Source organism: Rhinoraja longicauda, chromosome 21 (genome assembly GCF_053455715.1).
Source record: "Rhinoraja longicauda isolate Sanriku21f chromosome 21, sRhiLon1.1, whole genome shotgun sequence".
NCBI classification, from domain to species: domain Eukaryota; kingdom Metazoa; phylum Chordata; class Chondrichthyes; order Rajiformes; family Arhynchobatidae; genus Rhinoraja; species Rhinoraja longicauda.
Window position 1 is genome coordinate 17,242,850 of NC_135973.1, and position 16,974 is coordinate 17,259,823.

General features: G+C 41.6%; 2 protein-coding genes across 3 annotated transcripts in view; one reads left to right on the plus strand and one right to left on the minus strand.

Annotated features, from left to right (window-relative positions):
• Window positions 1-14,786, plus strand: part of usp22 (ubiquitin specific peptidase 22) — a 94,126-nt gene extending 79,340 nt beyond the window's left edge. The window contains exons 11-14 of one of the 2 annotated variants that reach the window (XM_078417869.1): window positions 1,561-1,623; window positions 2,403-2,492; window positions 9,742-9,891; window positions 11,206-14,786. In XM_078417869.1, coding sequence (XP_078273995.1) covers window positions 1,561-1,623; window positions 2,403-2,492; window positions 9,742-9,891; window positions 11,206-11,248 — 346 coding nt within the window. In that variant the 3' untranslated portion in view covers window positions 11,249-14,786. The remainder of the gene's footprint in view (window positions 1-1,560; window positions 1,624-2,402; window positions 2,493-9,741; window positions 9,892-11,205) is intronic. The other variant, XM_078417870.1, reaches the window with a different exon arrangement.
• A 1,351-nt stretch (window positions 14,787-16,137) lies between these two features.
• Window positions 16,138-16,974, minus strand: part of tnfrsf13b (TNF receptor superfamily member 13B) — a 29,162-nt gene continuing 28,325 nt past the window's right edge. Inside the window, exon 5 of the mRNA XM_078418508.1 lies at window positions 16,138-16,729. Coding sequence (XP_078274634.1) covers window positions 16,410-16,729 — 320 coding nt within the window. The 3' untranslated portion in view covers window positions 16,138-16,409. The remainder of the gene's footprint in view (window positions 16,730-16,974) is intronic.

The following is a 16,974-nucleotide window of genomic DNA, read 5'->3' on the forward strand; positions in this document are numbered from 1 at the left end:
ATGCGAGTGCTCATAGCTACACCTCTGTATTTGGAGAAAGTGGGAGGAGTCAAAGGAGAAGTTGTTGAGGGTAAGAACCAGCTCTGCTAGGCGGAGGAGAGTGCTGGTAGATGGGGATTGGCTGGTTCTACGGTCGAGGAAGAAACGGAGGGCTTCAAGACCATCCTTGTGGGGGATGGAAGTGTAGAGTGACTGGACATATTCTAGACATATTCTGGACATAATCTAGACTATTCTATATATATAAAGATGACATGGCCTCAACTTTTTAAGATTTATATAAATGACTGGGATGATGGCACAAAATGTATTTTTGCTAAATTTGCTGATGACTCATAGATAGGAAAGAAAGTAAGAGAAAATTGGAAGGCAGTATCAGGATATAAATAGGATAAGTGAGTGGGAGAAGATCAGCAAATGGAATATAACGTGGGTTAATGTAAAATTGTCCATTTTGGCAGGAAATGTAAACCAGCATCTGCTGTTCCTAGTTTCTACAAGTAATGCTGCCTTCTGGACTCTTGTTCTTAGTTGCAAAGAGACCATGGCTATATTATGGCTTGTACAAAAAAATATTTTCCCACCCATTGAATGGCTTTCTGTACCATGGACAGTGAATTTATTTCCTTTCTAGTCCCTAATCTCATTCAAATGAGCTGAAAGAACCGCAAAACACTGGACAGTTGCAAAGACTGTGGCTCCTTCCCTTACTTGCTTTGCCTACTTTTCTTCTTTGCGGTGTGCTACCGCCATCTGGGTATAAAATATGCAGGCAATTTTCCCCCTCCCCATATGTGTTGCAATGTCCACACCTCGGCCTCCAGCTCTGATTGAGCTGAAGCATGCCGAACAGCAAATACGAGGAAGAATGGCAAGTACTTGGGTGGGGAAAGGAGAAGAAAATATGTGGAAAACTGAGGGGATTGTGGATTGAACGTTCTTTTTTGCATCTAAGTGGAAGCTTAAAGAAACTATTGGCGCCAGGAGATGAAACATTTTCTCAGCTCTGCTAAGTATCTCCATCAAACTCTTCTGATAGATGCAGTGCATTTCTGAATGTAGACTGCAATAACAAGGATGAAGACATTATCCTAGTTGGGATAGTGTAAGGGAACACAAGTCTTAAATTTCCTGTACTATTCCCTGTGTAACAAGATTATAAACACTGCTTATCAGAATCTGAAACAGCTTATTAAACCAAAGTAAGCTGTTGGCACTTTAGTTCTGTTGATGGTTGTCCAGAAGAAAAAGTTCTCTTTGGCTTGCTGCAGTCTGTAGCGGTGAAGCCGTGCAATTTACAAGCAATGATTTCAGTAGGTAATTGTTCTGTGAAGCACTTTGGGGTTGTCAACAAATCTTGTATAGTCTTGCTTGTTGCTCCTTGTGGCACTGCCAGCAATTGCAAATTATCCCAAAAAGTGTTGTTTTCTCATTAAAAATATACTCTGTCGTTAAGGGGTCGCATTGCAAGTTTCCGTTTCGGTGTTCATGTAAGTACATAGACACTGGTTATTTAAAATATGTTTTGTCTTTTATTTGTAACTTTTACTCTTTTTTTAGTAAAGAGAGCAGGATGAATGGACAGTACCAGCAGCCTGTGGATAGTCTAAACAATGACAATAAGTAAGTTTAAGTTTGTATTTGCAAAATGCAAAAAAATGTTTGCAGTAATTTATAGAATGTTGCTTGGACAGTATGCCGTATGTGTATAATGGAAGTCAATAACACAGCAATGGTTTTAAAGTTGTCTGCATTTTTTAGTGCAGACAACCATTAGATCCTTAAGAGCTCCCAATCTATTGGTAGAAACTGGCTGCTGTGTTTAATAACTGAAATAGAGGGATTCTTTGTGGCTCTTTCCAACCCACTCGAGGTGGGGGTGGTGGCGGGGCGGTGGGGGGAGGGCGGTTGGGGGAGGGTGGTTGCGGGGCAAGGCTGGGGGCAAGGCTGCGGCAGAGTCTAATTCAATGTTTGACAATATTGAAAGCCTATTTTACAGAGTTTGTTAAATGGTTGTTGTTTTTGAGGACTTATTTTTAATTATATTGTCACCTTTTGATAACCTAATCTGATCATGCGTTAACTCTAGTTGAGACAAAATGTAACTGGTCCATTCACTGACACTTGTTGTTTGGTGTTCAGTTTCCTACAGTTATTTGCTATCTAGTATTTATAAATTGTTTAAAAAATCACTGCCCATTATAAACACAATACACACCAAATCCATCAATTCCCTTTCGTATACAATCATATGAAAAGTAACCATGTGAAGCCAAGGTCAGTTCTCAGAATTTAATCTGGAGGTACCATTGATGTATGAGGCTTGCTGAGTACGTTGCAATAATCTGTGTAGTTGTGGGAAGGAGAGGCCTGTTCTTAGTGAGTGCACTTATTCATTCCAGAGTCCTATGTGAACAGCACAGGCTGAGAGAGATGCAACTTGTGTGTATGTGTGGGCATGACATCATAACTGGCAAGCAACCCAATCACAAGTGAGTCTTTTCGTTATCCGAACGTGTTCAATGAAAAATAGTGTCTCACTCATCAGTGTGTTGTGGGGTTCCTTTAAAGAGAATATCTCACTCCAACAGCCATTAAAACTGTAATACATTTCTGAATAATTGCAGGCAAGTGTATGTTTCATGAGAATGTGAGTTAGAGGTGGTAGGGGACAAACCTATCAATGCAAAGAATAGAATTGGAAGACTGGTCCAATCAAATATATTTTAAATCTACTCAATTTATTTGAACACAATTAAAATGTTATCACAAACTAATCAAATGAAATCCATTAGATATCAATATGGAGTTAACATTTACTGTCTGCACTCCATGAAAGAAACTTTGTTATCCTGAAGTTCTGCTCAGGATTAAACATTGGTCTTTTTCCTTAATCTTAAATTACATTCTTGGCCAGATATTTAGTTTTACTTGAAGCACCATGGATTGAAATATTTTGTTCTATATTATTTGTCGACAGTTGCTCATTTTTGCATTTGGTTTGTTCTTTGAATGCTCTTTAAAATAGTTTGTATCTCTCAAACCATTTGGTTTGAGTACCTAACTTGGAAAATGGTGCCTTGAGAACAAAATCTACAAGAGCAGGCATTATTCATGTTCTTGCTCTGAATACCACAGATACAAAAGCATTTGGTTATCATGGCTTTCCCACCCATACCATTTTCAATACCCTGTGTTAAGTGCTTTTAGTTTCTTTCTCCATCTTCCTTGGGAGGAAAAAAACTCAAGCTGCATTTTCTATCTCTGTTCAATTTCCTCTAAACTCTTTTCAGCTCTTCCTCCAAATCAGCTCTCTCCTTTGGAATTTTGAGTTTTTTCTCCACTGGATACTATGCATTTCTTTTTCTTGCAATTTTAACCATGCTTGTTGTTACTGAATATTGTACGAGAGCCTTCCAGTGCTTTGCTCATTTGTCTGGCAATAGTTTACTTGTTCTAATTGATTTATACAAGTCTTTATTGTTAAAGATTGGGATTGACTTCCCTAGAAAGAAGTCCTTGTTGCTTTCTCTTGAACCTTACTAATATTTGTATTGCTTTGCAGATCAGAATACTGAAATGACACAAAATATTCCATAATCTTAGATGATTTATTTGTGTTAAAACCATTTCTAATTACAGAGAATACAGAGAGAATACAGAGAGCTTTATTTGTCATTCGGTACTGAGGTACCGAACGAAATTACATTGCAGTCACACACAAAAAAAAGAACACAAGACACATGACCCCAACACAAACATCCTTCACTGTGACTCCAAATACCCCCTCACTGTGATGGAGGCAACAAAACTTCCACTCTCTTCCCCACGCCCACGGACAGACAGCTCGTCCCCGACCGACCCGCACAGTCCCCGCAAAGGGATGGAAGTCCACGCGGCCGAGCCGCACCGGGTGCTGAAAAGTCCCGCGGCCGAGCCGGGCGATTGAAGGCCCCACAGCCGAGCCGCACCAGGTGCTGAAACGTCCCGTGACCGAGCCGGGCGATGGAAGGCCCGCGGCCGTACCGTGCGCTGCTAAGTCCCGCGGCCGAGCCGCACCTGGCGCTGAACCGTCCCGCGGCCGCGCCGGGCGATGTTAGGTCCCGCGGCCGAGCCGCACCAGTGATGTAAAGTCCCGCGGCCTAGCCGCACCGGGCGATGTTAGGTCCCGCGGCCGAGCCGCACCAGCGGTGTAAAGTCCAGCGGCCGTGCCGCACCGGGCGATGGAAGGCCCCGCGGGCGATGGAAGGCCCGCGGCCGAGCCGCGCCCCGCGCCGTGAGGAAGAGACCTAAAAAGGAAAGGTTTCCCCCACCCCACCCCACCCCCCCACACATACACAGCCAAAAAACAAAAACCATCCCAACACCGACACACAACAAAAAAAAGGAAAAAAAGACGAATAGACTGCCAGCGAGCCGCAGCCGTTAGGCGCCGCCACACGTGGCTTCCCAAGTATTTGTTGTTGACCCCTTCAATGACTGGCGTCTGCCAAAAAAAAACTTTTTACCCATGCTAATGATCTTCTACTCAATGTATGTGCTTTGTGTAAATATACAATCCATTTCAAGCAGGTTTTTTCACTTGATGTCTTCATCGTGTGGCTTTGTATTGCAAAGCTTTTCATAATTTTCATGTAATTTTCCAGCATTTAACTTGGAAAAAAGTAAGCAGCGGGATCCAACATAGATTCCGACTGCAACTCAGACAGAACCTTCCCATTATCACCTGTTTTCTGTGGTTAGGTCTGCTTCCAACTGAAGGAGAAAATGTGACATTAATTATGAAATAATTTCATTCAAAAGTACTCTTTCAGCACCCTTGCACTTCTTTGAAGATCCGGATATATCATATCTGCTGGACAGTCTTTAGCAGAGAATTAGAAAATGGGTACCTTCGAGCCAGCACCACTATTCATTGTGACCATGGCTGATCATCCACAATCAGTAACCTGTGCCTGCCTTCTCCCCATATCCCTTGATTCCACCAGCCCCTAGAGCTCTATCTAACACTCTTTTCAATTCATCCAGTGAATTGGCCTCCAATGCCTTCTGTGGCAGAGAATTCCACAAATTCACGACTCTCTGGGTGAAAATGTTTCTTCTCACCTCAGTTTTAAATGGCCTCCCCTTTATTCTTAGACTATGGCCCCTGGTTCTGGACTCCCCCCAACATTGGGAACATTTTTCCTGCATCTAGCTTATCCAGTCCTTTTATAATTTTATACATCTCTATAAGATCCCCTCTCATCCTTCTAAACTCCAGTGAATACAAGCCCAGTCTTTCCAATCTTTTCTCGTATGACAGTCCCGCCATTCCAGGGATTAACCTCGTGAAACTACGCTGCACTGCCTTAATAGCAAGGATATATTTCCTCAAGTTAGGAGACCAAAACTGCACACAATACTCCAGATGTGATCTCACCAGGGCCCTATACAACTGCAGAAGGACCTCTTTGCTCCTATACTCAAATTCTCTCGTTTTGAAGGCCAACATGCCATTAGCTTTCTTCACTGCCTGCTGTACCTGCACGCTTACTTTCAGTGACTGTTGTACAAGGACGCACAGGTCTCGTTGCACTTCCCCTTTACCTAATCTGACACCATTGAGATAATAATCTGCCTCCTTGTTTTTGCCGCCAAAGTCGCATTTATCTACATTATACTGCATCTGCATGCATCTGCCCACTCACTCAACCTGTCCAAGTGACCCTGCAACCTCCTAACATTCTCTTCGCAGTTCACACTGCCACCCAGCTTTGTGTCATCTGCAAACTTGCTAGTGTTACTTCTAATTCCATCATCCAAATCATTAATATATATTGTAAATAGTTGCGGCCCCGGCACCAAGCCTTGCGGCACTCCACTCACCACTGGCTGCCATTCTGAAAATGACCCCTTTATTCCTACTCTTTGCTTCCTGTCTGCCAACCAATTCTCTATCCATTGTCAATACCCTACCCCAATACCATGTGCCCTAATTTTGCTCACCAATCTCCCCTGTGGGACCTTATAAAAATCTTGCTGAAAGTCTAGATACACTACATCCACTGGCTCTCCTTCATCCATTTTACTTGTCACATCCTCAAAAAATTCCAGAAGATTAGTCAAGCCGAATTTCCCCATCATAAATCCATGCTGACTTGGATCCTTTTACTGCTATCCAAATGCGCCGTTATTACCTCTTTAATAATTGACTCCAGCATCTTCCCCACCACCGATGTCAGGCTAGCTGGTCTATATTTCCCCGTTTTCTCTCTCTCGCTCCTTTCTTGAAAAGTGGGATTACATTAGCTACCCTCCAATCCACAGGAACTGATCCCGAATCTATTGAACATTGGAAAATTATCACCAATGCGTCCACGATTTCTAGAGCCACCTCCTTGAGTACCCTGGGATGCAGACCATCAGGCCCTGGGGATTTATCAGCCTTCAGTCCCATCAGTCTACCCAATAATATTTCTCGCCTAATGCAAATTTCTTTCAGTTCCTCTGTCTCCCTAGATCCTCCGTCCTCTCGTACATCTGGGAGATTGTTTGTATCTTCCTTAGTGAAGACAGTTCTGAAGTACCTATTCAACTCTTCTGCCATTTCCTTGTTACCCATAATAATTTCACCTGTTTCTGCCTTCAAGGGACCCACATTTGTCTTTACGAATCTTTTTCTCTTAACATACCTAAATAAGCTTTTACTGTCCCTCTTTATATTCCTGGCCAGCTTCCCCTCATACTTCATCTTTTCAGCCTGTATTGCCCGTTTTGTTACCTTCTGTTGTCATTTGAAAGCTATCCAATCCTCTGGCTTGCCGCTATGCTTTACTATGTTATACATCTTTTCTTTTTGTTTTATTCCATCCCTAACTTCCTTTGTCAGCCACGGTTGCCTCTTACTCCCCTTAGAATCTTTCTTCCTCTTTGGAATGAAATGATCCTGCATCTTCTGGATTATGTTCAGAAATTCCTGCCATTGCTGTTCCACTATCATTCCTGATAGGATCCTTTTCTAGTCGACCTTGGCCAGCTCCTCTCTCATGCCTTCATCGTCCCCTTTGTTCAACTGCAACACTGACACTTCTGATTTAACCTTCTCCCTCTCAAATTGCAAATTAAAACTAATATTATGTAAGAAGATAACTGCAGATACTGGTACAAATCGAAGGTATTTATTCACAAAATGCTGGAGTAACTCAGCAGGTCAGGCAGCATCTCAGGAAAGAAGGAATGGGTGACATTTCGGGTCGAGATCTTTCTTCAGACTGATGTCAGGGGGGCGGGACAAAGGAAGGATATAGGTGGAGACAGGAAGACAGTGGGAGATCTGGGAAGGGGGAGGGGAAGCGAGGAACAGAGGAACTATCTAAAGTTGGAGAAGTCAATGTTCATACCACTGGGCTGTAAGCTGCCCAGGCGAAATATGAGGTGCTGTTCCTCCAATTTCCCGTGGGCCTCACTATGGCACTGGAGGAGGCCCATTACAGAAAGTTCGGAGTGGGAGGAGGAGTTGAAGTGCTCAGCCACCGGGAGATCAGGTTGGTTAAGGCGGACTGAGCGAAGAAGGTAAAGGGACAGGTGTTACAACGGGACCCCACCATTGGCCACATCTTCCCATTCCCTCCCCTTTCTGCATTCCGTAGAGACCATTCCCTCTGTAACTCCCTGGTCCACTTGTCCCTTCCTATCCAAACCATCCCATCCCCAGGCACTTTCCCCTGCAACCGCAGGAGATGCAACACCTGTCCCTTTACACCCCCCTCAACTCCATCCAAGGACCCAAACAGTCTTTCCAGGTGAGACAAAGGTTCGCCTGCACCTCCTCCAACCTCATCTATTGCATCCGCTGCTCTAGATGTCAACTTCTTTACATGGCAAAACCAAACGCAGGCTCGGCGATCGCTTCGCTCAACACCTTTGCTCAGTCCGCATTCACCAACCTGATCTCCCCGTGGCTGAGCACTTCAACTCCTCCTCCCACTCCCAGTCTGACCTTTCTGTCATGGGCCTCCTCCAGTGCTATAGTGAGGCCCACCGGAAATTGGAGGAACAGCACCTCATATTTCGCCTGGGCAGCTTGCAGCCCAACGGTATGGACATTGACTTCTCCAACTTTAGATAGTTCCTCTGTCCCTCTTCCCCTCCCCCTTCCCAGATCTCCCGCTGTCTTCCTATCTCCACCTATATCCTTCCTTTGTCCTGCCACCCTGACAACAGTCTGAAGAAGGGTCTCGACCCGAAACGTCACCCATTCCTTCTCTCCTGAGATGCTGCCTAACCTGCTGAGTTACTCCAGCATTTTGTGGAAAAACTAATATTATGGTCACTACCTCCAAGCGGTTCCTTTACCGTGATTTCCCTTATTAAATCTGGTTCATTCAACAACACTAAATCCAGAATTGCCTTCTCTCTGGTAGGCTCCAGTACAAGCTGCTCTAAGAATCCATCTTGGAGGCACTCTACAAACTCCCTTTCCTGGGGTCCAGAACCAACCAGATTTTTCCAGTCTACCTGCATATTGAAATCCCCCAAAACTACAGTGGCATTACCTTTGTTACATGCTAGTTTTAATTCCCACTGTAACTTACACCCTATATCCGGGCTACTGTTTGGGGGCCTGTAGATAACTCCTAATTGTGTCTTCTTACCGTTACAATTCCTCAACTCTATCCACAGAGACTCTACATCGTCAGTCCCTGTCACCCCTCGCAAAGGACTGAATTTCATCCCTCACCAACTGACCTACCCCACCTCCTCTGCCCACCTGCCATGTCCTTTCTATAGGACGTATAACCCTGAATATTCAGTTCCCAGTCCCGATCCTCCTGCAACTACGTCTCTGTAACCTTCACAATGTCATATCTACCAATCTCTAACTGAACCTCAAGCTCATCCATTTTACTTCTTATACTTCATGCATTCATATATAATACTTTACTCATCTCACCTTTCAGATTGATTCCTATTACACTTGGCCATATTCTCCAATCCCTTTGTGAGCTTTCTGTCTCGTTAATTCTGGGGTCTTTCTTAACCTTTCCTGTACTCTCTTTCCCTTTAACTCCATCCTTGTCTATCCCATTTGACCACCCCCCCCCCACCCCACTATTTAGTTTAAAACCACCCATGTAGCAGTGGCAAACCTGCCTGCCAGAATGCTGGTCCCCCGCCTGTTGAGGTGCAACCTGTCCCTTTTGTAGAATTCATCCTTACCCCAAAACAGATTCCAGTGGTCTAAGAATCTAAATCCCTGCCCCCTGCACCAGCTCCTCAGCCACACGTTCAGATCCCCGATCTCCCTGACCCTGGCCTCACCAGCACGAGGAACTGGAAGCAAACCTAGGATGAATTCTAGGATGCAATTGAACTGTTGTTCAGTGAACATTGGTCACCTCCTGTAATGGGGAAACAATTTACAAAGGTTCACCTCTCCTGCCATTTTGTGCACCTATAGTGATGCTGTCCTTTGGGGCAATCCCTATACTTGAGCACAATCATCTATTTTCTTGCATTTCTTTTGAGAATGCAGCTACAAAGGAACATGTGATCGTCAAAAAAATTTGCAAGTAACATTCAGCATAAATGCCTTGAAGATAGCAAAAATATGAGGTTTGGCTGGTAGAAAATGCTATCTTAAGGAATATTTGAAGTGAAATTATGACAGATCAGTGTGAACATGCATCCCACCTACAAGCTGTTGAAATTGTGCACATCTTTTGATCTCAGTAACGTTGTCCTTTTCACTTTCTGCAGGTATTCACTGTTTGCTGTAGTCAATCATCAGGGAACACTGGAAAGTGGGCACTATACCAGCTTCATTCGACAACACAAGGACCAGTGGTTTAAATGTGATGATGCAATTATCACCAAGGCTAGCATAAAAGATGTGCTAGACAGTGAAGGGTGCGTACCAGTGGCTAGTATAAATTTTGGAAGAAAGGATGAAAAAGATATGCTGGTCGATGATTCACAGTAATAAAATGTTAATGCAGAACTGCAATTTCTGCCTTTTGATTATCTTTGCAAACACATTCACCAATTTCTGCAAAATTTGTTACATCTCAATTATTCAAGCAACTTCTTCCTTCCAAGTTTGGGTCTGTTTCTCCTGATTCCAGACTTTACAGCACTCTTGCATCAGGGATAGATTCATTTGTTTGCTTTAGAATCTGGGATTCTTGAATAATTTTGCTTTTTAGATTATGCATTGTAAAGTCCTGAACCCATATCTGCCTCTAATGCTTGGATATAATTGCTTTGATGCAGAAAACATAATAATTATATTATAGCCATGTTCTTGCTAGTTTCTTGTGGAAATTCTTTGTTGCCTGTGGCAATTATATTTTTGTTTTATTCCCAAATCCATCTTGTAACTAGCTCCAATTGTGTAAAGTTCTCATGAAACTTCACTTGTAATATTGTGTTAATCTGCTCTATCAATTAGGGGGCAGGTATACTTGCAATAGATGAAAGACAGTGAAGATTAACAAGACTGATTCTTGGGGTGATGGATTTATCATGTGAGGAGAGATTAGGCAGATTGAGGCGATACTTGCATTGAGAAAAATGAAAAGTAATTTCATCGAAATGTGCAAAATTATTTAGTGGCTTGACCGGGTAGATGCATTGATATTTCTCCTAAATGTCTCAAGCCAGGGGTTATTTTCAAAGTAAGCAGTCAGCTATTCTGGATTGAAGAAATGTCTTCACACGGCAGGTGAATCTTTATAATTCTCTATCCAGGGGAGTGGTGACGGTTTTGTTGCTGAATGTATTGATGGCAGACTGATTGAAAGATGTTAGACATTAAGGGAATCAATAAATATGGAGTTGATGCTGAAAGATGAAATTTTAAATGAGGGTACAGGCATACAATAATAGCTGGCTGATTTACTCTGGATGTTTGTGTTTATCCCATCTATTTTTTCCTGATTTCTATCATCGAGTTCTACTTGATTTCTTATTTGGTTTATTTTGTATTTGCATTTTCTGTAGCTTTCAATTCCTTTTATTTAAACAAGGTTTTAAGATGTTGTATAGTACTGAACATACCATGTCAACAGTTGTATTTATACTCCTAGTGTATTGTTTGCACAACAGTAGTTAGTGTCACTTTTAAACTATTTGCTGTAATAAAGTTTTGTGGTTAGCTCTGGTTAGTACACACGTTGATCACCTGTTTTGTATATACATTAATACGTATTTCGTTCTCTGCAGGTATCTCTTGTTTTATCACAAACAATTCCTTGAATACGAGTAGCCTTATCAGACTGGGGGAAGTCTTCAGAACGATACACAACCTACCTGAAACTCTAAGTACTGTCAGCACTGAGTGAACCTACTTGACATTGACTTTGGTCTGAAGGAGTGAGACAACACCCAATGGAATGCGACTGAGGAGGCACGGGTTATCCTCAAAGCTGCAGCCCGCATCTCTGGAAAGAAGGAAGGGGGGAGGGTACACATCTCTGCTTCTGTTCCCATGGTGCTCCAGCTCCAGCTGACCAAGTGTACAACAATAATAACAAACCATCCCATTGATATGTGATGAGTTTGAGAGCAAATGGATGGTATTAATGACTTGCAGATACACTTCTGTGGATTTAGATATTGAGTACTGTATGAAACTAGTAGGCATATATTTTCAGAAAAATGGCCATTAAAACTGAATGCAGTACTGAGACAGGTTTTCAGTATGTATGTGTTGCCAGAGGACTGCGGATTAATACAACCTGACAGATCTCTCTATTGGGCCCAGGTTTGTTTGCCTTCTAGCTTTGGTATTTTTTTTCCTGTCAAAGGTTCAGAGCAGCTGTGCCATAATGAAACTGTACTGGACTTGGTATTTGTTTATTGTACAAACACTCATGTTTTAAGATGGCCTTACATCAGTGGTGGAAAATTTTGTTTGTGTCTTAAAATATGCATACGTGTACGTGCATGCATATGTGCGCACACGCATGCACACACACATTGCAGTTTGAATAGTGGCCACAGTGACTGCTCTGGATTCTTCCCTTCGGTTTATTTTTTTAATTATGCAGTCTGGGCATAGCAGTAGATCGATGTTTGAGACTTTTGCTGTTTTGTCAGAAAGCAGGATCCATGTGGCAGTCTGAGTGGCCTTCATTATACGAAACAATGTGATCAGACCTGAGGGGCCTGAGACAAGGGAATGCTGATGAAATGCAGCCTGTTCTGTTTATTCTCACTTTTATATTCTGTATTTGTTGCTTTTGGAACTATGATCCACAAATCAAATATTCCGTACATCTTTCTTAAGCAGGACGGGATGTTGAGGAGCAACTCCCGAAGAGCTTGTTCCACGGGAGCTGCTATTGCTCATTTCATAATGTTGTACAATCTTGGTTAAAGATAAGTAAATGTTTTATTTATACACAAAAAAAAATCATAAAACAGAGCTTAACTATGATTAATAGTTCATGGTGATTAGCAAGCATCCTGGATGCCATGTCGATTCTCAGTAAACTATCTGGCCCATTAAATATACCTTTTTAAGGCACAATCCCATTTGTTGCACTATTATCCTGTTAAAGGCTAATCCCTCACTGGGCTGCTTTGACCCATGGCCTATATGAAATAATGTGTCTTCCTCTACCAAAGCAAGAAGCCAGCCCTTTGTCACTTGCTTTTGGTTCAGCCTTCATAAAATACTGTAGTTACTAGATTGGGAAGTAATTAAACCTATGTTTCTGAGAACATGGCATCCATATCATGGTTGCTGCAGCTCTGTGCTTATTGTGATGGGTTTTTGTGTAGCTGCTAGTAATCGGGGCACCAAAATAGAGAGAAATGCAAGGCACTGTGGAACCAAATCCAAATTCTAGCTACTTGAGTTAGATGGGGTAACTATTGTAGGAAGTTCTTGATGTAGCATCAGTAGATGGAATCCCAGTTGGTATTTACCATAAATTTGAAAAATTACAGTCAAACTCTACAAAAGCAGAATGCAACTCAACCCAAATGCAAACTGATGCAATTTAACTTTCCTAGCATCTGCTGTACCTGAGATGATTCAAGGTTTAAATATAGGATGTCATTCTTTTCAATGGAATTGGCTCGTAAATGTTTATGTCAAAGTTGGCCAAACCTTTGACAAAGCAGTTTATTCATGTGGAAATGCTGAATTTTATGGCAAACTCCTCAAATTGTCAAGATTTAGTATTTCTGAGACTGAAGATCGAATCTGGAATATTCCCTTTTGCTATTCTCCTTTTAAAATAGAATAATTTGTTTAAATTCCACAGCTTGTTCTATTCAGTTTGATTTTTAAAAATTTTCTTGCCATAAAATGACAGCAGAAAATTGTAAATATGTGTGTTCTAGCCTGAAATTTGCGCTTAAAGTTAATTCACAAACTAGACATATGGCAGCTGGTTATTGGATTATGAGACCCTGTCAATTGAATCTGCCTACCAGGCAATTGGTCAAACCCGAGTGGAATTTCGGTTAACCTGTGGAAGCATTTTTGTCATCTTTCCCCTCGGCACGTCTCTGTGTATTAACAAATAAAGGTTCCAGAGTGCTTTATATTCCTCGGGAGCTCAGAACTCAAAACTTTGTCACTCGGCTTAAAAATACTAATGCAAGTTGAGTTTCATTTGTGTTCATTCCTCTGGAATAGGCCTTCTAAATATTGGGTTTTCTTGTAACTACAGTGAAGTGTAGAACCTGTGCTGTTTACATGTAGGTGAATGCAGTGTAAGTCCCACACGGGCATTTCATATGCCATCCCCTGTGTATCGTGCGGTGCGCCAGAAACTTGAGTATTTGGGTATGGCATGGGCAATGTCCACATGGCAGTGTAAGCTACATTTTGAGAATTGTTTTCTCATACATTTAAGGTCAAGTGACAGGTTTTCCATTATTGTGACAAGAAATTTTCCCTCCATACATTCCCATCTAAACTTTTTAATGTTGCTGTGCAAACAAAATGATTCGTACAAATTAGTAATACAGATTTCTTGCACTGATTTTGTCTGAAATTATGTAAAAGCTAATGAATGTTAATTGATTTTAGATCTGAAAGCAAAAATAAGGTGTTCAACATGACTCTTATAATCCTACTGTTAACACAACTGCTAAGCATTGGCTATAACATTCATTTTGGTAGTAGTTTTAGATAATCTCCAAAGTAGCCTTGCTAGTGGCAATGACTTTATTTAAAAAAAAGGTGAGTTTCTATTTATTTTCATTCACAATTATGCAAAAATCTCAAACATGTCACTTGGCCTTTAGATTGTCAGACATCCTGCAATGGACTCTTGCTCCACTTTAAACAGATGTGTAGCTCACTGTAGTGGAATGGATTCAATAACGAAGTGAAAACATCCAACTGTAATACGACTGCTTTCACACACTTTGCCCTCAAAAAGCTTACAAAAACAAAATCAGCCTCCCCAGTTTGATAAGTGATGCCCTCAGCTCATGAGCTTGGGTAATCACAATGCATTCGGAGAGTTGCCCTCTTTATTTGTGGGTATTAGCGTTTGGTATACAAAAGCTGCTTAAAAGAAAATGCATTTCCCGGAGTGCCAGGTGGGTCAGGCATTTCCCATGCTAAGGGTAATTTGTTAATGCACTATCCTCTATATTAAAAAAATGTAAGGACTCCCATTAATATCCTCCAGACAGGGTAATGTATATTTGAATTCAGCCCCACTATGTTATTCTAGTTCTCCATTTGTGGTATTGCCTGCAGTACCAATTTCATTTGTAATCTCATTTGATTTTTATTTTCCATGTTCTGAAAAAGCGAAATGTCAAAATAAATCATTTGACTATGGGAGACTACTTGATATTCTCTTCAAATGTCATGGAAACATAGTTATTTGTATTGTATCATGTTATATTTCCCAGTTATAGATTTCATTATCCTACCATAATTAGAGAGGCAACCTTTTCTCCCTACATAATGCCTCCAAGTATATATAATTTTGGTTAGCCTAATCTCACTTGTAAACCGTGGTAGCAAGAACAAACTTGGTTTCACCAAAGGTCACCAGGGCTAAAACAAGTTTGAATATTAGCTTTGTCTTGCATCATGCCTCTATTTTCTCATTATCTTACATTCAGTATTTTCTAAATTTGTGCTTGATTTTGATTCTGTATTTGTGAGGTTTTATTTTCTTGCACATGAAAGGATCACTAGGTTATTTACCTATAACTTTATGGGACTTAAGTACGTAGCCTGAATTATCCTGATTTGTGCACACTTTATACCATTGCCATTTTTTATTGATACAAAATGCAAATCCTATCATAATCAAGTTTTGTTTTACGATCTTTGTAATTCCCATTTGTAGAGTGTTAATCAGCCATTATGTTCATCATGTCTGACATTGTACTTGTTAATATTCACTTTTTAGTTTTGTTCTGTTAGTGAATTTTAAGTTTTCCCACAATCCAGGTAAGGCTAACTGGTCTGGAACTTTGTTTCTCATACTTCCTTAAGATGTAAGGCCATTTGCTCCATCAAATCTATAGCTTGCTTTGTTTCTGATTTCTTTTTAGATCCTTCAGTGCAATTCCCAATATCAGATGAATCACCTTCTCAGCAACTTCCCGAAGGTTAATTTGAAGATGTTTTATAATTTTTACATAAGGTAGAAGATCTGTGGGTATGATAATTCAACAGGTGCAGCAAAACACTCGTGATGGCACTGTCAGATATTATGAGTTTTGAGTTGCTATTAGATTTTGACATTTTATAATTCTCTTCTATTCTTGAAGTTGCAAGCTTCATTTTTCTGACAAAACTATTCAAACAATTTGCAGCCATTTTACAAATTTATGCAGTATGTGAGTTATGTTTAGTTCACAATTACAGCATTTTGGTCTGCTGAGTCCAAAACTGAGTAATCCAGCGATTCCCAATTCCTCACTCTCGACCTAAAGCCCTGCTTGCCTTTCAGCTATTTATCCAGCTCTCCCTTTGACTACGATTGAATCTTCCATAGTGTTAGTCGATCTTAACGTTTTGGAAATAGATTTACAAATCTAGTACATTCATGTCATTTAATTTTCGCGTATAAGGTTAGCTGCAGGAATTGGCCGGTTTCCTTGTCCCCTCTAACCTAACCTCTCCCCTTACCCCCCCCCACCCCCCCACCCAAACCTAGCTCCTCAAAAGGCACAAAGACGCATGTGTTACTTAGCAAATCTGAATAACACATGAACCTTGAGTAGCCAAATATTATATCGTCCATGTCCTAAAATGATTTACCTACTTTTGCTGAAGGTAGCTTTGTTAGATGGCAGTAGTCTGCGGCAATGTCTTTCCCCTCTAGTAGAATAATCAAACTAAAGTGCCCTTACTAAAACAGAGCATTCTCTAAAGCTTTTATCTCGTGGTGAAGTACATCCTGTTGAGTTTGCTTTCTAATCGTTGTCGAATGGTTTCAGTACTTCATATGGCATTTCTCCAGGAAGCTCCCTATTTCTTTAGTGCTGGGTTGCGAGGGAGAACAGATGATCTGGAACGGCTTGTGTTGGGGAATGGTCTCAGAGGGTAGAGCCCGTGTGTCAAGGGCAGGTGGTTGCTGGATGCACTGGCGGGATGTGGCGACGTTTGTCGGCAGCTTTCGGCCTTTCCCGCCGATCCTCTGCTCCGAGAAGCAGTAGCTGCAAGTTTCCGACGGATCAGAGGATATACTTTGATTCTGGTCGTCTTTTTCAACGCCTCGTTGCAGCAGTCTGTCTGAAGAGGAGTTGGCGCCATCTATAGTAGAGTGCAGATTTACTGTGCTAAATTGCTGCTTTACGTGTACATCTTACAGACAAAATATTTTATCGTTATTTTATTGTTTCCTTTAAATCTCCATCTGGCACTTTTTCCACTCGTCGATAATTTCTTCAGCGTTAGTTTCTACCCAAACCTGGTCTCAGCCGAGGAACGGAGCTCCAGGTTACTGGGGCCGCAGAGGGCGGAGTGCTGCGGCAAAGCCGAGCTGCCTGATCGTGGGT